General features: G+C 40.8%; 1 protein-coding gene across 1 annotated transcript in view; it reads right to left on the bottom strand.

The window, feature by feature from the left end:
- Positions 1 to 8843: 8843 nt before the first annotated feature.
- LOC105825827 (galectin-3-like) overlaps positions 8844 to 25761 on the bottom strand; it is a 28505-nt gene continuing 11587 nt past the window's right edge. The window contains exons 2-6 of the mRNA XM_012663730.1: positions 18877 to 18898; positions 17902 to 18258; positions 16434 to 16559; positions 10927 to 11220; positions 8844 to 9332 (exon numbers count right to left, since the gene is read on the bottom strand). Coding sequence (XP_012519184.1) covers positions 9279 to 9332; positions 10927 to 11220; positions 16434 to 16559; positions 17902 to 18258; positions 18877 to 18894 — 849 coding nt within the window. The 5' untranslated portion in view covers positions 18895 to 18898 and the 3' untranslated portion in view covers positions 8844 to 9278. The remainder of the gene's footprint in view (positions 9333 to 10926; positions 11221 to 16433; positions 16560 to 17901; positions 18259 to 18876; positions 18899 to 25761) is intronic.

Consider the following 25761-nt stretch of genomic DNA (forward strand, 5'->3'; position numbering starts at 1 on the left):
AAGGGGCCACCAACCATGGAGTGGCTCACTAAGGGTTTTCATGTCCTCTGCCTCACCTTCTGATGTCAAAGGGCCTAAAACTCCACTCACAGATCATGCTAACTCTGCCATTTTTTTGTACAGGCCACCTATGAAAGGGCATGAAGCTCAATTGCGCAGGTGCATGTTTCTCCTTTCATAAATATTCATGACTCCTCTTACAGCTTGTTAAATATGTATATTTGGCCACCCTGCTCAACATACATTCCTGTTCCCGTTGTTCCTCTCTCCAAGGACATGCTCTTGGCTTCTGCCCAAGGCTACTGCTTCCCAGCCTGTCAGAATGGCCACCCTGTGGGCTGCAACCCTTTATGAGAAATAAAACTCTCCCTTCCAAATTTATGAACCTCATCATTTCCTTCAGTTGACAGCACACAACACTCCATTTAATCCTATTTTATCGAGTAATCTTATTGACTGTAAAACTTGAATATTTATAAACAATTTTATTATAAAACAAATTAAGTTCATTATAGAAAAAACTAGGGAAATATGTAACCATATAAAGAAGAAAATAAAAATCATCTATTATTACACTCTCTGGATCTAAGAATTAATCAAGTATTTTTTCTTTGTTTACTTTCTATGTATGATCTTGAGTAGGTTACTTTAAGGCAAGTTACTTAACCCCTCTGTATCTGAGCTTCCTAATCCTAACTACCTCATAGGTTTCTTATTAGGATTAAACAAGTAAAGCACTTACAGAACAGTGCCTGGCATATACCTAGAGCTTACTATTACCAATTATTATAATTAGATATAAATTTTTATTTTTTCAAAACTGGATTAAAACTATTTTACAGCTTTGTGTCCTGCTTTTTAAAAAGTCATTAATTTGACAGCACTTTCCCATCTCACTGATTTTTTTGAGTTTTTTTTATATAGCTGGTGACTCTGTAAATTAATATAATCCTTTTGGGAAGCAATTTAGCAATATGTGCCTAGAGCCATAAGAACCTAAGAGGTATTTTGGCCCCCAAATGCCATATTTGATGATTTATCATGAAGTCATATGCCCAAAGATGTTCACCAGTTTCCTGACAATGAAAAATGAATTATATGAATTATTTTTAAAAGTCTCATGGATACTGTCATTGTTCCAGACTGCTCAGAATCCTCTTCTTTGAAGAATTGTTTGGAGATTTTTATGGAGGACACAATTCACTGGCATCCTAGCAAGACTGTACTCAATCCTCATTATACTACAGCTTGGCTTAATTGTGAGTTTTTGGATCTGCCTTCTCCCACCACCACCCACCACTCTTTACCATTTGATTAATACCCTTTTAGAGAATTAAAAATGGCTATTGCAATTAGAGGAACAATTTTCCCCAACTTCCATACTATGTAAATACACTGAGATTTTATAATCTACAAGCTTCCAAACATACACTGAAAATGTCTAAAATTTACCAAGCAATTATGTAACAGAGAGAATGGCCTGAAAAAGGGTAAAAATGTTTTCTGTCTCCTCAAAACCCACTCACCCTTTTTGAGAACTGAAACCTACATCGCTGCCGCAGGCCAGTGGTTGGGAGGGGCAGGAGAGCGTTCTTTGTTCTTCGTGCCACAGGAGATGGCTTGGGGGAATTGCCTGGACAGAGGTCATGAGATTGTTTTAGCCAAAGACGGGACTATGGGATTAATCAGAACCTTTAAAAGCTCTGTATTTTGGTTCAGAGGCAGGACATTGGTGCTTTGAGATGAAAGTGTGCCGACCTCCTCATTTGCTGGCAAATTAACTCTTTTTCTCCTCAAACCACTTGTCTTTGTTCTTCTGATGCAGCCTCAGGGACAAGTGCTGATCTTTCAGTAACAATTATGATCATTCTTAAGATTGACATTGTGATAATAATTTAACACATTTCTATAACAGCACCTATTAAATATTTTGAAGGAAAGACAAAAGAAAAAAGCCATTTCTCTAACTTAACGTGGCATTATAATTTTGGTGTATTCTTGTTCACTTTTTTAAACAGTGAACAAACATCGTACTTTTCATTAAACATTATGGTATATGCATTTTTTAAGACTGTTATTTGGCTTTCATAGCTATTCTTTTTAGTGATTACACAATATGCCATCAAATAGATTATACTCTCTGCTAAACCACTCCTTCATTGTTGACATTTAGATTACTTCTACTTTTTCATTGTCAGGAAACTGGTGAACATCTTTGGGCCTATCACTTCATGATAAATCATCAGATATGGCATTTGGGGGCCAAAATACCTCTTAGGTTCTTATGGCTCTAGGCGCATATTGCCAAATTGCTTCCCAAAAGGATTAACTTACAGAGTCACCAGCTATGTAAAAAAAACTCAAGATACACACACCTGAATTAATGTTATAAATATGATCTAGACATAATCTCCCTGACACATAGAAAATTGCCAATTTATTTACAGCATTTTTTCTTTTATATATGCATGTTCATTTTCCCTAAAATACAAAATAATGGAATTTTACACAATTTTTCAGAGGCACTATGATCTCTTTTCCATAGCCTTTTTCCTGACAGTTTTTTATTTTAGGGTTTCCACAATTACAATACTGCAGAGGCATTAATTTTCAGTACTGAGATAACATCCTGATTTTAGGTTTTACTTTAGGTTACAATATATTACAATGGTTGCACAGAGTTTATAGAAAGAACAATAATTTTGCAGATCTGTACTTATTAACTTAAAAATTTCATTAATTGGAAAGAATTTGTCCTTCTGATGGTAAAAATCTCAACTAAATTAACTGTGCTATCTTTGCCAATTACTTAGTTTAACTTGGAAGAACTTAAAGATAAACAGAGATAAACAAAATTCCATAGAAATCCACTAACTCCTTTTGTTCCAGAGGTCCAATCACTCTATTTCCTTCTATCCCTATCTTGTTTGTTGAAATTACTAGCATGATTTGTGAATTTGTTAAAAGAAACAATTACCCTCAATCACTATTAGGAAACATAGTTTCCAAAGACCCTATATTAAAAAGCTTACTTGGTAATTTTAGAAAAATAGTGTAAGTAGATATTTCTTATATACATAATTTCCCTCGTTCCCACTTAAAAATATTTTAATTAGATATCTAATAAATGGTATGACCAAGACTGAAATCCAAGTTCAACTCGTGGCCAGGAATTTTTTCATTTTACTATTATGCAAGAGATACTACGCATCTGAACCTCTCTGCCTGACTATATATATCCATTTTTCTCCATTGAATATTGAGACTTTTAAATTCTACTGAAATGCTAGGATTAAAAGCATGAGCCACCACACCTGGCCCTTCAAACACTTTTTTTTTTTCATGCAATTCCTTATAGAATTTGCAGGACTAAGCAACATTTTTTCAGCTTACTACCCTATCAGCCAGAATTAGTTTTGATTTGTCACAGTCTCAGTCTACATCTCTAGCATTATTGGAATTAAACTTTCCAGTGCAATGACCCTAATAAGGCCAACATACTGGTGTGGTTCTGTGTGTTAGGGGTTGTGGGAGAAGGAAAGCAGATGTTAACGAATATCGACAAATCACGAGTGCTGTATGCACAGGATAAGGTATGCCAAGGTCTACATTTTGTTGGGAGGAAGCATGCATATGGACACAGGCAGAGGATATATATATTTTGTAATTTCCTATGAGAGGAGCTTTATTATGCAGGGGAGTACTGTGCTCAGAGAGGTTGGCTAGGCTATGTGGAAAGAACGGTTCGCTTAGGGGGGTAAGCACCACGCGGAACCAGAGGAGGCTGGCTGGAGGTGGAGTGGATGGGCTATTTGAACATAAAATTATCACATCAGAAGCTGAGTCCATCTCCTGGTGACAGGATGTGGCTCCTGTTAATTCACCAGGAGCAAGGTGACAGACACAGAGGCTGTTCATGGATTCTGGAATAAACCTGTACATGGCTTGAATTTGTACGTTTTATGTACTCTAAGACCCAGAGACATAGACCATGAATGGCTGCGGGAGCTTTAGTGGTTCCAGTAACCTCAGGGACAGGCATACTGGATGGCTTCAGGACATTCAGCCTCTTCGTATTATATGTAAGTACTGCATAGCCAGTGGTGACAACCAGGGCAGGGTGTCCCAGGATAGCCATAAATCAGCAGGAATTTTCATAGATAAATCCTCACCCCATCCTAGCCCACCTCAGCCAAACCAGTTCCAATGGCAAAGGCTGATTTATTTCAATGAACTTTTTAACTTGCAGAATTTCTTCAAACTCTTTAAGCCAATAGTATCGACTCAGAAATCTGGGGTTCTCAGGCCTGCCACTTATCATCTGTAGAACCTGAACCCCAGTTTTATTGATAAAAAGGGGATAGCAATTTTGCTTGCCCTGCCATCAATCATGAAATTTAACTGATATAATACATACCAAAATACAGAACAGAATGTGTTACCATTTAGTGCGAGTGACCCTGGCACTTACAACATGTAGGAACACATATTGATTTATGAGATAATCCCGTATGAGGATATAGCCAAGATTCTAAATATGTAGTTTAAAAAATCCTACTAAAATTCAAATTAGGCTATTCTTTCTTCAAAAATCAATCAACAACTATGTTAGGCTTGTTAATTTTGCTCTCTTTACCTGTCTGCATTGGGCTTCACTGTGCCCAGAATCGTTATCAGCATGCGAGGCATGACTCCTCCAGGCAAATGCAGGTCATAAGGCACAGTCTGGGAATAAACATGTATGTATTCAGACTATTCAGGGGAGATTTTGGTCATGATGAGTTCCACTTCCGATTTTCCTATACAGGCTGGAGACCATACTGTACACCTTCTGTTATTATCTTATATGCAAATTGGAAAATCTAATGTTGAAAGACAAGGAGGGTTTGGAAGTACTGGAACAAAAGTATATTGGCAAACTTTTATTAACGGCCAAAGACCTCAACTAGAGATCAAACTAAATGGCAAATCTTTTGTTAGACTTTATCTTCAGCAATTATTAAACCAAATTGAGGCAATACTTGTTTGGCCTGTTGGTATCATTGTTCCAATTTTTGTTTAGACGAACATGCAAATGTCATCCATATAATGAATAATATAACTGTGGGGAAAATAGTTTCATAGTATTTCCAAAGGCTGACTGACAAAATGTTGGCACAAGGTCGAGCTATTAAGCATACCCTAAGGCAAAACATTCCATTGCTATCGTTTAGTTGGCTGTTGATTCTTTAAAGCAGGAACGGTAAAGGCAAATTTTTCTTGATCAGGTATTTGTAAAGGGATTGTAAAACAAGCAGTCTTTTAAATCCACTATTATAATACACCAATCTTTAGGGATCATAGTCGGAGACAGGAATCTCGGCTGAACAGTCCCCATTGGTTGTATAATTGAATTGATCTTTCTTAAATCAGTTAACATTCACCATTTACCGGATTTCTTTCTAATAACAAATAAAGGAGAGTTCCACAGACTGGTGGACTCCTCTATATGGCCTGTTTGTAATTGTTCTTCTACTAACATTTGAAAAGCACTCAATTTTTCCTGGTCTAGCAGCCACTGTTCAGTCGATATAGGCTCTTGTGATATCCATTTCAAAGCCAGCACATAGTGGTGCCCTTCAACAGCAGTGGCCGCTATCCAAAATTTGGATAGCCTAAACCAAGTCGAGAAGAGTGCTCTTTGGGTGCCATGAAAGTCTTAGTCCCTTGGCCTTTCTTACCCAAACCAAGGATTATAATTCATATTAAGCATCATTTGTCTAGCGGGAACAGATGAGGGTGAGTATACTGATGTAAGCTCCCCACTGTTGTAACAAATCTCTTCCCCACAGATTAATAGCTATGTCAGCCACATGAGGTTTTAGGGTGGCTGTCTGTTTATCAGGGCCACAATTCAATATTTGTTGACTTTGAAATATATTAGTCATAGTTCCAATTCCAGAAAGTACTGTGGGGACCTGTTGTAAAGGCCAAGCAGTTGGCCAAAAGCCTTTAGAAATAATTGTAACATCATCCCAAGTATCTACAAGTCCAAAAAAAGATTTGCCATTTAGTTTGCTCTCTAGTTGAGGTCTCTGATCATTAATAAAAGTTTGCCAATATATTTTAGTGCCAGTACTCCCAAACCCTCCTTGTCTTTCAACATTAGATTTTCCAATTTGCATATAAGGTAGTAACAGATTGTGTGCAATACGGTCTCAGCCTGGATAGGATAATTGGAAGTGGAACTCATCATGATCGAAATCGCCCCTGAATAGTCTGAATCAATCACATCCAAATGCACTTAAATTCCTTGCATAGTAAGAGAACTCCGGCCAATGATTAATCCCACTGTGGCTGGAGGAATTGGACCAAATATGCCCGTAGGTAATTTACATATGCCAGCAGCTGGCATTAGAAGACCATTATCACAGTACGGGAGATCTAATGCCGCACTCCTTTTCGAGGCAGGCAACAAGTCAGTAACATTTAATATTGGGGAATCCAATTTTGAAATTGTGGTGGGGGCTGCTGGCCGGGGCTGTCTATAGCCACATTATTTTCCGAAGTCTGCGGCTGCAAAGTTGGGAACTGTTTGACAAGACTGTTTCCCATATTGTTTTTCTTGCGGACCGGGGCAGTGCCCCGTCCCCCGTTTCCCTGGTCTGTAAGGGTGTGGCCGTCAGCATGAAATTTAGAATGGCATTCATCAGTCCAATGATATTACAGCGAAGGCGAAGTCCTGGAGCAGGACCAGCTGGCTGGTTATTACTAGTTGTTCTCGGGGGTTGTTTACAATGTTTTTTCAAATGACCTTTTCAGGTGCAATTAAAACATTTAGAGGCTGTTTTATGTCCTCCGGGACCTTTTCCCTGGATAGCCTCAGGCAATAGTTGCATTTTATAAGTGTCTGACCCAACGTCCAGACAGACTTTTATATATTCCTCTAAAGGAGTGTTACCGGACTTTAAAGGGTGTAAAAGCCGCTGACACTCAGAATTAGCCTTATCAAAAGCCAATATACGTAACAGCATATTTCCTAAATCAGGAGGACTGATTGTTTTTTGCACAACATCTTGCAATCTAGTAATAAAACCCACATAAGGTTCCTTAACAGTTTGTTTAACATTTACAGAAGTCACAGTTTGTCCAGGCAGAGTTATCTTCTCCCATGCTCTAAGACAGCATTGTCAGACTTGAGCAATAGCCTGATCATCACATTTCAATTGAACATCTATGCCAAACCATTTTCCTTCTCCTGTAATCTGTGCCGCCAAAATATCCGCTGGAGGATCTTGCGATTGATTAAGCCACGTTTGCTGATGAGCTTCACCACCCACCAGGTGGTCAACTGAAGAAACTTATAAGACTGTACGGGCGAGCATTTCCCAATCCCAAGGAATTAATCTTTCCGCTTGAGCCAATCCCTCAAGCAAGCCCTTGGAGTAAGAAGAGTTCGTGCCATATGAGACAAGGCTTGCTTTAATTCTTTGACAGTTTAAACAGGATGGGCTGATGAACACAGCATGGGCTCCGAGGTGCTCGTGCCACCCCACCTTGATCATCAGAATCCAAATCTGGCTGTACTATAGCAACCGGGTAAAGATAAGCTTCCAGGTCTCCTTGTAACTGTGCTTCTCTTATACCTCTCTGAATGCCACCTTGAGCTCTCCTTTGTTTTTTAGGAGCCTTTTTTAAGGCCTTTTTTAAGGGAGGATCATGTTTCCAGGAAAAATCAGCATAAGAAAGCAGCGGTGCTGAGGGCGAGAGCTTAGAGCAGCCAAGAGGGAGGGAGCGGGAGCGAGGTAAATCTCTAGCTGATGTTTTGTACCTTTTTTCAGTCTCAGAAGGAGCAAAGTGAGTAGACAGCAGAAATTCATCTTCACAATTTCTCCACTCCTTCATTCTTTCTATAGACCGATATTGAGGGCCAATAACCTAACTGAATGGCTTTTTCTCATCCTTGCCTGATTCATACGGAAGATCGTATATAACACCTCCTCTTCCGTACGATAGTCAGGCTGCAAATCTGTTGCTCTCTTTATTTTAGGACAGGAGTGAGCCATCTCACTATCAGAGTCTGAGTCTGAGTCTGATTGAAATGTTGCAGAGCCTGAGTATTAAGGAGCAAAGTTGCCACACAACAAGAGAGACCTTCCCTCCTGGAGCACATGTGTCACAGTGCTCTGATGTCCAGCCTCCATTGCCGGAGTCTAAGCATATCCAGAGGCGGAAACCAATACCAGTGTCTGGAAATTAAATTAAATAGTTTCTGGAAAGTTTGCTGCTTGGAAACCACCCAAGAACTCTGTAACAGAGTCTATAATAATTCAATGTGCTCAGTGAATTTAGGCTGATTCTGCCCCATGTGTTACCCTGACTGAAAAGTCCCTGGAGCTGAACTCACCATTCCTGGGCACCACGGCTAGAAGCCTTCTCCAGGTCTCTGCGACACCGTACGGGACTCTCCTTAACTCCAGTGAAGACTTCTGCCTTTAGGACTCTGCTCGCTGTGCCAGTTGCCGGGAGTTCTTGACGCTCCCAGCAAGACAGGTCCCAGGCAGGATCGTCACAAGAAATTTGGAAATAACAGAGACAGAGACAAAGAGTAGTTTAAAGTGATGGGGAAGTCAGGGGTCCTCCAGCATTCCCGTGAGCCAGGAGGCACTGAGTGAAGTCCCACATCAGTATTTATTGTTACAGGAACCAGTTGTCCTTGGTCATAGAATTATGTGTACAGATCATTCGTGTAGGTTTCAAGACTTCCCAAGGGTTTCAACGCACCCTTACCTAATTCTGTCTACAAGAGTAAACGCTTACAAAATTTTTCTAAGATAAACATTTTAAGCCCTAAGTTAAGAATAGACCTAGCTGAGCATACAAGTTAAAGATAAAAATGCATAAAGCAGGAACACTGAGCCTGCATACTAACCTAATCTATTTCTCTATATACCGAGACATGTGGTCAGAAGTGAAGCAGGAATAGCCTTGTTGAAGTTTATGATGGTTCCGGCTTCAAGTTGTCTGCTGGGCTGGCATTTTTCAATCAGTTTCTTAGCCTTGGGCCCTATGCTGAGCTCTGCCTTGCACAAGCTCCAGGCGCTGCCTTGCAGTTATCCCTGATGGGTGGAATGTCTCCCTTGTTGCTAAGCAGCTTTTGCTCTGTGAAGTAATACGCCCACAGATTCCTTCAAGACAAAAGTCCTGCAAAACTCCTGAAACTTTCCATGTCTCTTAACCCTATTTCCCAACATCTCACCCATTCTTTTTAGAAAAAAACTGATGAAGTTTGATAGCCATCACTGCGAGACGTTGGTCTCCGGAGTCTCGTCTTCTTCGGGGATTTTTCTAGACTATAAGTAAGGACAAGCAAATGATTAAAATAATTACAAAAGTTACTATAGCAGAACTCCCATAGATCTTAAGAGGAGAAAGTGGGTTAGCTGACTTCATTCCAGAGGAAATACTGTTAATACTGTCAGCCTCAGAGAGTAGATCAACTTTATGACTGAAGGTACTTAATATTTCCTGTTGTAAATTTCCAATTTCTTCAGTCAGATTTCCTTAAGTAGATGTTTAATGTTTTCCCAAGGAAACCGAGTTACATATGTGAGGTGTAACACAAAATTGAGTAATATTCCAATCACAACGGAGTCTAATTTGTTTTTGTAGGCTTATAACCTGGTCTCCCAGTAAGGTGACCGCTTATTGTAAGTCGGCCACCTGAGTAGCCAATTTTTTATCACTTTGATTTTGGATGGACCATAATTGATTTCATTCATGATGCCAATTCTGAACAAATTCAGTAGTTTGCACAGTTTGATGTAAAGCCACCCCTGCTGTGGCTGCAGAGGCGGTCACAGCAATCATTCCCAAAATAGTTGCTATTAGGAGACCAATAAATCTTTTAGTACGTTTAAGAATGTGGTTAAGTAGCTTGTCTAAAAGGAACATTGCTGGGGTTTCTTGCCAGACTCTATTCATTTAACAGGTAACCACAGCCCCATTCTGGCTTTGAGAATATAAAGTGTTTCTGTGTAAGGATTAAACTTTATAGAATTGTCAATAGTTATAAGAAGAATAGGTGTTATACATCACAAAGAAGGAAGAAGGTTCATTATATTCAGCAGGCCCAATCAAGAATAAGTAAGGCAATTTAACACAAGCTTGGATATAATGAGTAGAGTTCAAACAGAAAGTCCACTCGCGGCTACTGTTTGTATCCAATCTGTATTTGCTAACTCAGGCCTGTACAGGGTGGAAAGCGGCTGACAGTTTCCACAATTGATCACAAATAGCATCAGTTAAAATATGAGGGGCCGGAGGGCTCATATTGTCATTGAGCCATCTAATATGACTTTGAAAGCCAGTGTTTTTTACAGACATCGAGGTGGTGGTTTTATTCCAATGAAATTTTTTAAGATTGCAAGAGGAAGCAGGATGCCCACAGGGGCTCCAATCAAGTACGTAACCGGAAAATGGTGATCTAGTAAGAATGTGTCCCACGTGGGCTCTACAATTTTCCCATTGTACTCAGGTTTTAGAGTCAGTAATTACTACCTCTTTACAAATGGGTACATCTGTGGGTGCAATTTCAGAATGCCCAAAAGAAGAAAAGGAAGAGGCAGTCAGGAGGAATAACCAGGACTTACTATTATCGCTGGCTGATTTGGTGGTGACCAGCCAGTTTTGGGTACAAGGGTTTAAACAACGAACACCTTTACCAATACGTATTGGAGGGCCCTCTATTCCAACTTCATATCTATTAATTTTAGTCCCTACCTCGTCAAATTTCATTGGACCACAATACTCACAGGGTCCCAGCAGCGAACTGAAATCATTAACGAATACTAAAAAAGGAGTGTCAGCCCAGTTGACAATATTATTTAAAGGTGGGTTAGGAATATAGGCCCAATAGTGATAGGTTTGACTGCCAGATACACCTACCGCCATGCTCACTGCACTGATCATAGCAAGAAAAAGGTTTGCAGACGTTTTAGGTACAGATGTCTGATCCAGTATCTTGTCTGCTTCCTGATAGGTCCTCTTCAGCTTGCCCCATGTTATGGGTTCTGAATGTTTTGTCATGGCGGATCGGGGCTTCTTGTACTTTGTTTTCTTCTTTTGAGAATCCTTGGTCAGGGCTTCAGCCGTAGAGGGTGGGATCCTCTGCTTTTTCCCCTCGGGTGGACACTCTGGGCTTGATTCTTCTGCTGGGGATACACATCGTTTGTCCGTCATCTGTCAAAACACAAAAGCATAACCTTGACCCCACACCTTTGCCCATCCTTCTTCTCCATTTATTTTCTATATCATCTTTCCCCCAGATGGGCTGGTGAGGAAAAGAGTCTGGTTGTCGACTCCCATTCCAATGTTTCTCTACTGCTGTTAAATGGTCTTCTTTACAAACATTCAGAAAATTTAGATTAAATAAGGCTGGATTTATTCTATATCTTGGGGACCGTATTCCTCCCCCTTTTTGTTTCAATAACATTATTTTTTAAGGTTTGATGAGTATGTTCTATATGCCTTGTCCTTGAGGATTATAAGGAATGCCAGTAATGTGTTTGATATTCCATTTAGTGCAAAAGGTTGCAAAACAGTGAGTAGTATAAGCAGGGCCGTTGTCGCTTCTGATGGAGGCTGGGACTCCCATATCTGTAAAACAGGAGTGTAAGTGTGAAAGTACATGTTGAACAGTTTCTCCAAGGGATGGAGTAGCCATAATGAGACCGGAGTTAAGTATCTATTGTAACATGTACAACAACTAACTTGCTCAATTCAGGAATGTGTGTAACATCCATTTGCCATAATTCTTTCGGTGAGAGGCCTCGGGGATTAACCCCCGCACGAAGACTAGGCTGATTAATTGTTTGGCAAGTGGGACAGTGAGAAACAATATGCTTAGCTTGATTATTTGTTATGTGAAATTTTTGAATTAAACCTTTAGTATTAATAGGAGTTAATTGATGAAATTGAGTTGCTTCTTGAACAGAACCAGCAAATAACTGATCTATTTTCTCACTGCCAGCACCAATGGGCCTGGAAGATTAGTATGACATCTAATATGAGTAATAAAAAGTGGAAACTGGCAATTCCATATAATCGACTGAAGTTGCTGAAACAGCTTAGAAACTTCATCAGTTTCTGTAATAGTGACTGCTTCGAAGGTTAAAACTGAATATACAATATATTGTGAATCAGAAACAATATTTAAGGGTGAAGTAACATCTTGTAAAAGCTGAGGAACAGCTTGCAGTTCCAATTTTTTGTGCTGAATTATAAGGTGTGGTCCACACTTTAAAGGACCAGAATAATCAGCTCGACCACTGCAGCTGCCCTCAGTAAAAACAGGTGAGGGCATGAGGTATAGGCGTGGATTTCGCTATTTTAGGTAATATCCATTGAGTTAATTTCAGAAATTGAAATAATTTGTTTTTTGGATAGTGATTGTCGATTGTTCCTACAAAGTCAGATATACGGATTGCCAATCTAGATTTTGTTGATAACCTATTTCAATTTGTTAGTTAGCAAGAGGAACAACAATTTTCTGAGGATCTTGTCCACTTAGTTGTTTTAATCTTTGGTGGCCTTTAAACATAATATGACCAATTTTTTCCAAATATATGTCATAAGACACTTTTGTTGTTTATGTGGCAGAAAAATCCATTCAATTATACCCTCTTCTTGAATTAAGGTAGCAGAGGGAGAATGTTTTGATGGGTAAACAATTAAATCTACTCTTTACTGAAGATTCACTCTAGACAGTTGAGCTTTGTGAATATGAGATTGAATCCACGCCAATTCTTTTCCTGCCTCAGTTAACAGACAAAGGATGTTAAGATTAGAGTCACCTTTTAGTATATCAAACAACTTGCTTAAAGCATAAGTAGGAATACCTAACATACATCTATACAAATTTATGTCTCCTAGTAATTTTTGAATGTCATTCAGAGTTTGTAATTTGTCTATACATATTTGAACTTTTTGAGGAACTATATTATTTCTATCAATGAGAGACCCCAGATAAGTAAATGGATAAGTAAATGGACTTCATTTTCAACAATCATTAAACCAAATTGAGGCAATAGTTATTTGGCTTGTCAGTATAGTTGTTCCAATTTTTGTTTAGATGAACATGCAAATAAAATGTCATCCATATAATGAATATATAACTGTGGGGAAATCAGTTTTATAGTATTTCCAAAGGCTTACTGACAAAATAATGGCACAGGGTCAAGCTTTTAAGCATGCCCTGAGGCAAGACTTCCCATTGGTATCATTTCATTGTTTGCTGATTGTTTAAAGCAGAAACGGTAAAGGCAAATTTTTCTTGATCAGGTATTTGTAAAGAGATTGTAATAAAGCAGTCTTTTAAATCCACTATTACAATATGCCAATCTGTAAGGATCATAGTTGGAGACGGGAGTCCTGGCTGAAGAGCCCCCATTGGTTGTATAATTGAATTGATCTTTCTTAAATCAGCTAACATTCACCATTTACCAGATTTCTTTTAAATAACAAATACAGGAGAGTTCCACGGACTGGTGGACTCTTCTATATGTCCTGCTTGTAATTGTGCTTCTACTAACGTTTGAAGAGCACCCAATTTTTCCTGGTTCAGCAGCCACTGGTTCAGTCCATATAGGCTCTTGTGATATCCATTTCAAAGCCAGCACATAGTGGTGCCCCCTTCAACACCAGTGGCCGCTATACAAAATTTGGATAGCCTAAACCAAGTCGAGAGGAGTGCTCTTTGGGTGCCACGAAAGTCTTAGCCCCTTGGCCATTCTTACCCAAGCCAAAACAAGGACTATAATTCATATTAAGCATCATTTGTTTAGCAGGAGCAGATAGAGAAGGTATACTGACGTAAGCTCCCCACTGTTGCAACAATCTCTCCCTCACAGATTAATAGCTGTATCAGCCACATGAGGTTTTAGGGTAGCTGTTTATCAGTGCCACCACAATTTAATATTTGTTGACTTTGAAATATATTAGTCATAGTTCCAATTCCAGAAAGTACTGTGGGGACCTGTTGTAAAGGCCAAGCGGTTGGCCAAAAGCCTTTAGAAATAATTGTAACATCATCCCAAGTATCTACAAGTCCAAAAAAAGATTTGCCATTTAGTTTGCTCTCTAATTGAGGTCTCTGGTCATTAACAAAAGTGTGCCAATATACTTTAGTGCCAGTACTCCCAAAACCTCCTTGTCTTTCAACATTAGATTTTCCAATTTGCATATAAGGTTACCAACAGAAGGTGTGCAATACAGTCTCCAGCCTGCATAGGATAATCGGAAGTGGAACTCGTCATGACCGAAATCGCCCCTGAATAGTCTGAATCAATCACATCCAAATGCACTTAAATTCCTTGCATAATGAGAGAACTCCGGCCAATGATTAACCCCACTATGGCTGGAGGAATTGGACCAAATATGCCTGTAGATACTTTACATATGCCAGCAGATGGCGGTAGAAGACTTTTATCACGGGAGAGCAGATCTAAGGCCACCCTCCCGCTTCTGGCAGGTGACAAGTCAGCAGCAACCTTTAATTTTGGGGAATTCAATTTTGAAATTGTCGTGGAGGCTGCTGCCGGGGCTGTTCATCGCCACATTGTTTTCTTGGGTCTGCGGCTGCCAGGTTAGGAACTGTTGGACAAGATTGTTTCCCACATTGTTTTTCTTGGGGCCCCGATTAGGGACCTGTCCCGTTTCCCTGGTCCGTAAGGAGGTGGCCGTCAGCATGAAACTTAGAACGGCACTCATTAGTCCAATGATATCCTTTACCATGGCAAAGACAAGGTCCAGGAGCAGGACCGGCCAGATGATGATTATTAGTTGTTCTTGGGAATTATTTGCAATCTTTATTCAAATGACCTTTTCAGCCACAATTAAAACATTTAGAGGCTGTTTTTTGTCCTCCGGGGCCCTTCCCCCGGCTAGCCTCAGCCAATAGTTGCATTTTATAGGTGTTTGACCTGACATCGCAACAGGCTTTTATATATTCCTCTAAAGGATTGTTACTGGACTTTAAAGGACTTAAAAGCCGCTGACACTCGGAATTAGCATTATCAAAAGCCAGCATATGTAACAACGTATTTCCTAAATCAGGAGAACTGACTGTTTTTTGCACAACATCTTGCAATCTAGTAATAAAATCCACATAAGGTTCATTAATAGTTTGTTCAACATTTACACAAGAAGTCACAGTTTGTCCAGGTGGGGTTATCTTCTCCCATGCTCTAAGACAGCATTGTCGGACTTGAGCAATAACCTGATCATCATATTTTAATTGAGCGTCTACGCCAAACCATTTTTGCTGTCCCGTAATTTGTGCCGCTGCAATATTTGCTGGCAGATCTTGGGATTGGTTTCTCCACACTTGCTGATGAGCTTCGTCAGCCCACGACAGGGCAAACTGAAGACATTCAGATGGAGACAAAACTGTTCAAGCAAGCATTTCCTAATCCCGAGGAATTAATTGTTCCACTTGAGCCAATCCCTCAAACAAGTCCTTGGTGTAAGGAGAGTTGGTACCATATGAGTCACAGCCTTGCTTCAGTTCTTTCAGAGTTTTAAACAGGATATGATCATGAACATGGCATGGGCCTCAAGGTGCCCACGCTGCCCTGCCTTGATCATCAGAATCTGAATCTGGTTGTACTACAGCAACCAGGAAAAAATAAGCCTCCAGGTTTCCTTTTAACTGTGCTTCTCTTACACCTCCCTGACTGCCACCTTGAGCTCTTGTTTTTTAGGAGCCTTCTCTGAAGCCTTTTTAGGGAAGGATTATGTTTCAGGGAAAAATCAGCATAACAAAGCAGTGGTGGTCAGAGCAAGAGCCTGGAGCGAAGAAAGTCTTTATCTGATGTTCCGTCCCTTTTTTGTCTCATAAGAAGCAAAGGTATTGGGAAGCGGAAATTCATCTTCAGATTTTTTCTTTTCCTTCATTCTCTCTATGGATGCATATTCAGGACCAGTAGCCAAATTTAGCAGGTTTTTCTCATCCTTGCCTGACTCCTATGGAAGATCGTATATAATCTCCTCTTCCATATGAAAGTCAGGCTCGGGATCTGACACTGTCTTTATTTTAGGACAGGAATGAGCCATCTCACTATCACAGTCCAAGTCTGACTGAAATGGTGGCAGAGCCTCAGTAATTAAGGAGCAACGTTGCCACAGAAAAAGAGGGACCCTCTCGCCTCTCTGGTGTGCGTGCCGCAGCGCTTGGATGGCCCGCTGCCACTGCCACAGCTTCAGCTTACACAGAGAAGGAAACCAATAGCAGTGTTTGGAAACTAAATGAAATAGTTCCCCAAAAGTTTTCTGCTTGGCAACCACCCCACAACTCTGTAACAGAGTTTGCAACAATTCCAAGTACTTAGTAAACTTGGATTGATTCTGACCCATTTGTTAGCCTGACTGAGGGAAATCCCTGGAGCTGAACTCACCCTTCCTGGAGACGGTGGCTCGAAGCCTTGTCCGGGTCTCTGGGACGCTGTACGGGAATCTCCTTCACTCTGGTCAAGGCTTCTGCCTTTAGGATCCTGATCGCTGCGCCAGTTGCTGGAAATTACCTACTCTCCCAACAAAACAGGTCCGAGGCAAGATTGTCCCAAGAGATTTGGAAATAATAAAGACAAAGTATAGTTTAAAGTGAACGGGAAGTCAGGGGTCCTCCAGCATTTCCGTGAGCCAGGAGGCACTGAGCGAAATCCCGCATCAGTATTTATTGGTACAGCAATTAGTTGTTAGTGGTTATAGACTTAATGTGTACAGATTATCTGTTTAGGTTTCAAGGCTCCCCAAAGGTTTCAAGAGATCCCTTAATTAATTCTATCTACATGAGCAAACAGTTATAAAATTTTTCCAAGATAAACTTCTTAAGCTCCAAGTTAGGAATAGACCTGGCTGAGTATATAAAGATAAAACTGTCAATTAGCAGTAAAGCGTAAAACACACACATAGAGACCATATATTTCTTTATCTAGCTCATTAACTGAGACATGCGGTCAGGAGTGAAACAGGAACAGCCTTGAGGCTAATGATGGTTGCAGCTGCAGGTATCTGCTGGGCTGACATCCTTTGATCAGTCTCTTAATCTTTGGTCCCATGCCGAGCTCTGCCCTGCATAAGCTCCAGGTGCTGCCTTGCAGTTGCCCGATTGGTGGAATGTCTCCCTTGTTGCTAAGCACCTTCTAGTCTATGAACTAATACGCCCACAGATTCCTTCTAGACAAAAATCCTGCAAAACTCCTGAAACTTTCCATGTATCTTAACCCTATTTCCCAACATCCAGCTAGTCTATAAATCTGAAAGGGAAGGATTTGGGACTGAGATGTGTCTGGATCCCCCACAGAATTATGTTTTACATTTAGAATTCACTTGCTAAAATGTGTTTTATAATTTGCATGAAAATTGAATCCTTAGGTCACAAATTATCTTCAGAAGTTTTGTGAAAACCAGATTACTTTGGTTCCTCCACATGTTTGCTCAATGACTCTGAGCAAGTCATATAACCCCTCTATTACCCCATTTGCTCATGTGGAAAATGAGAGTAACAGTATCTTACAGAGCAGTAGTGCGGTTAAATCAGATTGTCCAGGTGGATGCATACTGCTGGCACATGTTATGTACTCAGCAAAGTGTTTGTTAAGAATAACCAAAACTTTCCCCCATTACTGCAATCTTAACTTCATTTATATTAAGGCAGCTTTATCAATGCCTTCAAAAGATACACTACCTTCTCTTTATACTAATGGCACACACAATAAATTCAATATGAACACTTATTTTTTTCCTATTGGACCAACATACACCCATGGATGGTCACTGAAGTGGCTCTAAGTGGCTGGTTTAAAGCTATGGGTCTCCCTGAAGCCCTCTGGGCACCAAGTACATGAAATGATTCCATCTTACCGGTGGTCCAGCAGCGGCGCCATAGGGGCCAGCAGCAGGGTAGGCTCCAGGAACACTGGGCTGTCCAGGAGGTGGGTAAGCCCCAGACCCACCCAGTTGTCCCGGGTAGCCTCCAGGTGCAGGTGGTCCGGGATAAGCTCCAGGTGCTGTAGGGCCAGGGTATACACCAGAAGGCCCCTGCCCAGGATAAGTCCGTGGAGGTGCCTGCCCAGGATAGGTCCCTGGGGGTGCCTGCCCAGGGTAGGCCCCAGGATAGGAGGCACCTGGGTAGCCCCCTGCCCCAGGAGGTGGGTTCCCCCATGAGCCAGGCCATCCTTGAGGGTTTGGCTTTCCAGGCCCAGATAAAGCATCACTAAGCTGGAAAGAAAAACATAAGCAATTACAGGATAGAAAACAGTCACAAAAACAGAATTTTCAGGAAAACAGAAATATACGTTCTAAGAAGCAGAGGAATATGATGAAGGTATGAAATTCATATCAGTAAGCTTTATTCTACCTACTAATAGTTTTAGACTTTGGGATTACAAATGCTTTTTCACTTTATTCTTGCCTCCCATTAGATGAGGGGATGCGTTTTGTAATTTGCTCAAATGAGGAGCTAGCTCTCCTCTACCTACTGCACATACTTTCTAATCAACATGGGAAAAACAATCACAAACATTGGGATGCTCAGATTGCATGTCCCTTCCTGCTGCTCAGAGGATTTCTTAGCTCCTGCCAGCAGAGTCTACTCTCTTCTGTTCTGGGCCTTTTGGTGAAAGAGTTACTGTTACTAAGTCCTAGGCCTATCTCTGCCTGGCTTCCTTCTCAAATCTGCTGCTGGAAACACAAGGCTCCAGCTAACAAGCCCTCATTGAACAAGTGAGGCCAAAGGAAATTATGCAGTGGGAAAGCTGTGGTAAAAGCAAGACCCCCAAACCCCTCAACCTATGTGAGATGTACATGAGCGTAAGAAAACAGACATAAAACACTTACCAAAAAACTGTCTGCCATTTTACTGAGGGGAAAAAAAAGAGAGAGAGGTTATCACTTGGTCCTGAAAGATTTCACTTAAATTGAGCATTACCACTATTTCACTGGGCAGTTCCAGTCAATCTACAGGCATTATGCCTAAGTCAATAGTGTGGAACCATAAACAAATCTCACCAAGGGGTGGGGATGCTTTCCAGCTAGGTTACCGAACTCTATTTAACTCATAAATTTCAACTTTGATCACATAAGTCTGTGTTCTGAATCCCGAGAGTAAGAGGCCATACGATGCATGAGGGAGGAGGAGGAAAATGTTCCGCCCCTTCCTAGGCAAGAAATATACACAATCACGGTTTATCTTTGGCTCTCCTTCACCTGCCTTCCTGCACTCTTTCCGCCACCCTTACAAAGGGTTCCGTGTGTTAGTATTGCCCACTCCCCCTCTGTTCCCACTAACGGCCCCACTCTGGGTTTTTGAAGGAAAGCGGTGTTGACTGACTCCTACTGAGATAGGAAAGGCAACGACCTCCAGACATAGCTGTTGCTCCATTATTTACGCCTACATTTACCCACAGTTATGCCTTCTCAGGGCCAGGCACTTTGTCGGCTCCTGTTTGGGTGTAAAGATAAATAGATCTGTACGGTCAAAGGGCCCACAGTCCAGCAGGGAGATGACAGGCATTCATGGAAATAACAAGTCATCAATGCTGCAAGTTAGACTGTGTGCCTTGGAATTTAAACCCGGAAAGCTGACTTCTAAGAGGGGAAGGGAAGGTGGTGTTGGAGCTAAGCTTTCAAGGACAGGTAAGATTTGGAAGTGCTGTTTTGTTTTGTTTTTTTAAGATACTCACTATTCCAAATAAAATCTTTGGAAACTAAGGTTAAAATAAAAAAGGCAGGCGACATGGAAGAAGATATTTTAGGGTTTGCCTTGCCCAGTGCCACAGGGGTAGTCCTGAGACATCATTCCTGCTTTCTCTTGCTCCTTCCGCAGTGCCAAGTCTCCAAAAGCACAAGAGGCTCTACAGCTGCTTCAGGGGCCCCTGTGGTGAGAGGAGGAGGGCAGCTTCTGGCTTCTGCAGCCAGGGTGAGTTCTTCCTACGCTCAGGATCACCTCTGTTATGGCCAAAATGACCTGGACCTTGAAACAATCAGAATCTCTTTATCCTTGATTTGCCCACTTGTGACATTTACACAATCATTTTAAACAATGGCATTGCCCCCAAGGGGTCCAATAAGCATCAACTACTTGATAGGTTCTAAAAATGCAAAATATTAAATTTCATAAAAACTCAAACAGGCAGAGATACTCCTAGGACTTACTCTGTCCTTCATTTATACACACCGGATATTTTATACAGATTTAGTATCACTTATTTGAAATACTTGGGACCAGAAGTGTTTTGGATCTCAAATTTGTGTTTTTACTGGATTTTGGTATATCAGTATATACCTAGTTAAGCATTCCTAAATCTGAAAATCCAAAATGCACCAAAGAGCATTTCTCTCTTTTTTTTTTTTTTGAGACACAGTCTTGCTCTGTTTCCCGGGCTAGAGTATCACGGCATCAGCCGAGCAGCTCACAGCAACTGCAAACTCCTGGGCTGGAGCGATCCTCCTGCCCCAGCCTCCTAAGTAGCTGGGACTGCAGGCATACACCATGACCCCTGGCTAATTTGTCTATTTTTACTAGAGACAGGGTCTTGCTCTTGTTCAGGCTGGTCTGTAACTCCTGACCTCATGCAATCCTTGTGTCTCATCCTCCCACAATGCTAGTATTACAGGTGTGAGCCACCGCGCCAAGCTCAATAATCTTGAGTTTTGGTTGAAATCAGTGGTAGACTGAGGACATGATGCAGGGAACCAGGGACATCTGTGGCAAAAATCCATGAAATTAAAACTTTAAATCTCCCAACAGATCGTACCAGGTGGTGGCACTTTCCCCATCCCCAACAAACCCCCCACACAAAGACAGGCATGGGTAAAGCTCCAGCTACGTTTCCATGGCTGCCAACCTCTTCGTCACAATCATATTTTGTAAGTTTGCTATAATAAAGTCCTAGTCTCTTGCAATGAAATAAAATGGAGGTTATTAGCACCTACACATCTTAGACTCTCAGAAGGGCCCCTGTTAAGCTCCCAGGGTCCACTGAATCAGAATTCTGGGATTGGGCCCAGAATCTGTTGTTGACTTTAGATTGGCGTTTGAAGGGACTTTAGAGGTCATGTGTTAGATCCAATCAACATAAGAGTGTCAGTGGGGCTCTCCATTTGGGCTGGGGCACTATTAATGGGCTACTAACATGGGTAAGGCAGTTATGCTCGACCAAAAACCAGGCAGACAGCCCATATTGACAACAAAAAATAGAAACAAAAAACTATATGGGTGTGGTGGCACACGCCTGTAGTCCCATCTACTCTGGTGGCTCAACCAGGAGAATCGCTTAAGCCCATGAGTTTGAGATTACTGTGAACTAGGCTAACGCCACGGCACTCTAGCCCAGGTGACAGAGCAAGACTGTCTGAAAAAAAACAAAAAAGAGTAGGAATTAATATTAACATGTGTTATATCTAGAGTTGGTCCTACCAACTTTTTTGGATAGTGGACCACGTGAAGCTATACACACAATACTTCACAATTTCCCCAAGAATACACCGGGACAAAGACAAGCAGTTACATTACTATACTTTTGTCACTCAATTACTACTTCATCGTAAGTGTATTTAGGTTGCTAGGTCTGCCATAGCAAAATACCTTACACTAGGTGGCTTAAATCAGTGGTCCCCAACCTTTTTGGCACCAGGGACCAGTTTCATGGAAGACAAATTTTCCACTGGTGGGGGGTGATGCAAGCGATGGGGAACAGCTGTAAATACCTCACTCACTCGCCTCCTCCTGTGTGCCCCCTTCCCCCCTTCCTAAGTTTCATGGAACGCAATTTTTCCAGGGACGAGGACTGGGGGTGGAGATGGGGCGGAGGAGTTCTGCAGACGTGTCTGCGGCCCAGTGGTTGGGGACCACAGGCTTAAATACCAGAAATTTCTTTCTCACAGATCTGGAGGCTGCAAGTCCAAGATCAAGCTGTTCGCAAGTTTGGTTTCTCCCTCAGGCCTCTCTCCTTGGTTTGCAGATGGCGACTTTCTCATTGTGTCCTCAACATGCTCTTTCCAGGGGTATATGGTGCACATATACCCCTGGTCTCTTCTGTGTCTAATTCCTCTAAGGACACTTACATTGGATTGGGGATCACCCTAATGGCCTCATTCTAACTTAATCACCTCCTCTTTAAAGGCCCTCTCTCCAAATTCTGTCACGTTCCAAAGTACTAGAGGTTAGGGATTGAACATATAATTTGGGGGAGCGGACACAATTTAACCCAAAACAATGGAATGTAAATGTAAAATGTAAATGTATAAAAGAACTCGTTGGTTAAATTTGATGGTTTAAGAGCACATAAAAGAAAAATAGCAAGAAAGCTATTTTGATTTGAACTTTATATAATCCAAGTCATTACATGAGAATGTCTCAAATGATTCGAGAGTTCATCGCTCCAATAATAAATAAAATAAAGGTGGACAATCTTCTAACTTACCGCAAAAATGTCTGGGAGGCGGTAATGTTATCATTCCTATTAATAAAATCTCCTTTATATAAAGTACAGTGGTTATTAACCTTTTTTGGCAGTCACCAAGTTCTCTGAAATTCTGATGAAAGAAAATGGGCCCCTCATGAGAAAACAGTACATATCTTGAAAGTCTGACATCATTGTTTCAGGAGATTGACAAAACACCCCTCTAAACTTCATCAGGGTCCATGGACTCAGGTTGAAGAGCACTGGCCTAAAAGACCATTATCTAAATTTAAAACTAAGTCTAATGGAACAAAACACAAATTGAGATCACCTTGAAAAATATAGGACCTGCAGTAACCATGTTTACATTTAGTTACTTCCCCCAAAGGACTGGAAGTAGCTAATCAGCAACTCAATAACATCAGAAGAAATTTTAACCCTACTAGAGCCAAGACTAAAGACGGGAAGAGGGGAGAAGAGAGAGAATTATTATTTCCAAAAATCTAAACTGAGAAAACCTATTGCAATTTAGCACAAAATCTTAGCTCAAGAGGCCAGGATAAAAAGAGAAAATACAATAGGTAAAAATCAGGTTTCTTGTTTTATTCATAGATGATCCATTTTCTACACACCAAACTCAAGGCTGACAAAGATAACATTATGTTGTGAAATTCTAAAACCTAGCTTGTACTTTTTTCTCTCTACACAAAGGCACACTCTGACTTTCCTCAAAAAGCATGTCTGGATACGTTCGGATAGTTGAGCAAAAGAGAAACCTATATGGAATGCCACTACTTTGCTTGGAGAACTCTGGATAATGTCACTAAGATAAAAGCTTTCACAGACAGGGACTTTATCTACCTGTTTTACCACTGTTGCCCTTGAGTCTTGCTCCAAAATGTTTGCTGAATTTGAATGAATGATGTTTATTTTAGATAGGACAGCTTTAATCTGGAAATGAGGGTTAGAATGTAATGTCCATCTCTACTGTACAAAGTGCCTCAACTGGATCACTCTAGCTCTATGTTGAATCCACGAGGTACAGTAGCAAGATGAAGCATCAGAAAACAAAACTGCTATGTGTCAGAAAGATTGGTCACAGCGTTATTTTCTAAAAAGTTACCCAAAAAATAACTTGCTGAAGATCCATCTGACATACTGCTGAGAAACAAATTTTGTTTTCTGATCTATCACTTTAATTTGCCTTGTATGTCCATCTATACAATCAAAAGTTCAAGTGCATTTTGAAAGGGAACTCAGAAAATACCCCAAAGAGAAGTGGAAATCAGGTTTATTCTATCGTAGATATATATGAACAATCAACCCCAGTTAGCTTTGGGTAGTAAGAGGGAAGTCTGGTCACCTGAAGAGCACTGACATTGAATGAGATCTAAAGTGAATAAAGAAAAATGGGATAAGAATGTGTGAAGGGAAAGAAGTTAAATATCTGGTTACCTTCACATTTACTGAAGAAAATTTCCCCTATTAACCCCACCACAGATACTCTTATGAACTTCACTGAGCTGGTCAAACCACAAGGCCCTAGACTACTTTCTAGTAAACCATCTTTAGCTACTTGCTTTAAATGAAATACTTATAAAGGGACTGAGTTTTGTTTGTTTGTTTGTTTTTTGAGACAGAGTCTCACTCTGTTGCCCAGGCTAGAGTGCTGTAGCGTCACCCTAGCTCATAGCAACCACCAACTCCTGGGTTCAAGAGCTCTTCCTGCCTCAGCCTCCCAAGTAGCTGAACTACAGGAGTGAGCTACCACTCCCGGCTAATTTTTTTTTGTTTTTTGTTGCCTAGTTAATTTTTTCTATTTTTAGTGGAGACGGGGTCTCGCTCTTGCTGAGGCTGGTCTGGAACTCCTGGCCTGAAGCAACCCTTCCACCTAGCATCCCAGAGTGCTAACAAGTAGGAGCCACCCCACCCAGCCAGGGCTCTTTTTTTGTTTTTTTCCCCAAACGTAGTAATTCTTCCCAGAAACAAAAATATATTATCAATATAAACATTAATAGAAGACTATTTAGAAGGTCCTCAAAGACACCAAGTGAGTCCCAGATCTCATACTCCAATATAAAATGCAGCAGTTATGTAATGAGACTTTACTATCACTAGAAAACTGTATAAAATCAGATTATCTTCCAAAATTCCCTTCTACAATTTTACCTGTGCCCTCCAAAAAAAACTCATCTTAGAAATAAAGGTCTTAGACAACTGCCTCCAATTAAATAAGTCAGTCACAGAGATTGAGCATAAAATTAACAGAAAAGAAATAAGGCTACAAGAAATGTGGCATCATGTGAAAAAAACCGAACCAACAGGAATTCCAGAAGGTGAAGAAGAAAACACTCAAGGGCTGGATAAGCTATTTGAAGAATTAATAGAGGAGAATTTCCCAGGCCTTGCTAAAAATCTAGATATACAGGTACAAGAAGCCCAGCGGACCCAGGGAGATTCAATGCAAATAGGAAGACATGTCATGCAGTCATGAGACTGACCAAAATACCCACTAAAGAGGCCCTCCCACCAGCTATAAGGCGAAAGAAACAAGTAACATACAAAGGAAAGCTTATCAGAATAACTCCAGACTTCTCAACCGAAACCCTACAAGCAAGAAGAGACTGGGGCCCCATTCTCACACTTTTGAAACAGAATAATGCCCAGCCTAGAATCTTGTACCCTGCAAAACTAAGTTCCATGTATGAAGGAGAAATAACGACATTCTCAGATGAGCAAAGACTGAGGGAATTCACAAAGACAAGACAAGCTCTCCAAGAAGTATTCAAAACAGAATTACAAAAGGATCAGCACAATAAACACTCACGAATGTAAAACCGCTCAAAAGTTAAAGATCAAAAGCTACATTCCACAATGGCTCAAGAGAGAAAACAAAGCAACAAAATGCAACCCAATAGAAAGAACAGTAATTCACCCTACTTAACAGTTCTCTCAATAAATGTGAATGGCTTGATCTCCCCTCTCAAGAGACACAGGCTGGCCGAATGGATAAATAAAAACAAGCCAAGCACCTGCTGTCTCCAGGAAATGCATCTAACCTGCAAGGATCCATTTAGACTCAAGGTAAAGGGGTGGAAATCAATATTTTAAGCAAATGGAAGCCAAAAGAAGGCTGGTGTGGCAGTTTTGATCTCAGATAACTTAGTTTTTAAATCAACAAAAGTAATGAAAGACAAAGAGGGTCACTATATAATGGTGAAGGGTACAGTTCAACAAGAAGACATAACAATTCTAAATATGTATGCACCCAACTTAGGTGCACCCAGATTCATACAGCAAACTCTACTTGATCTAAACA

This window comes from Propithecus coquereli, unplaced genomic scaffold (assembly GCF_000956105.1).
Source record: "Propithecus coquereli isolate 6110/MARCELLA unplaced genomic scaffold, Pcoq_1.0 Scaffold83, whole genome shotgun sequence".
Taxonomy (NCBI): domain Eukaryota; kingdom Metazoa; phylum Chordata; class Mammalia; order Primates; family Indriidae; genus Propithecus; species Propithecus coquereli.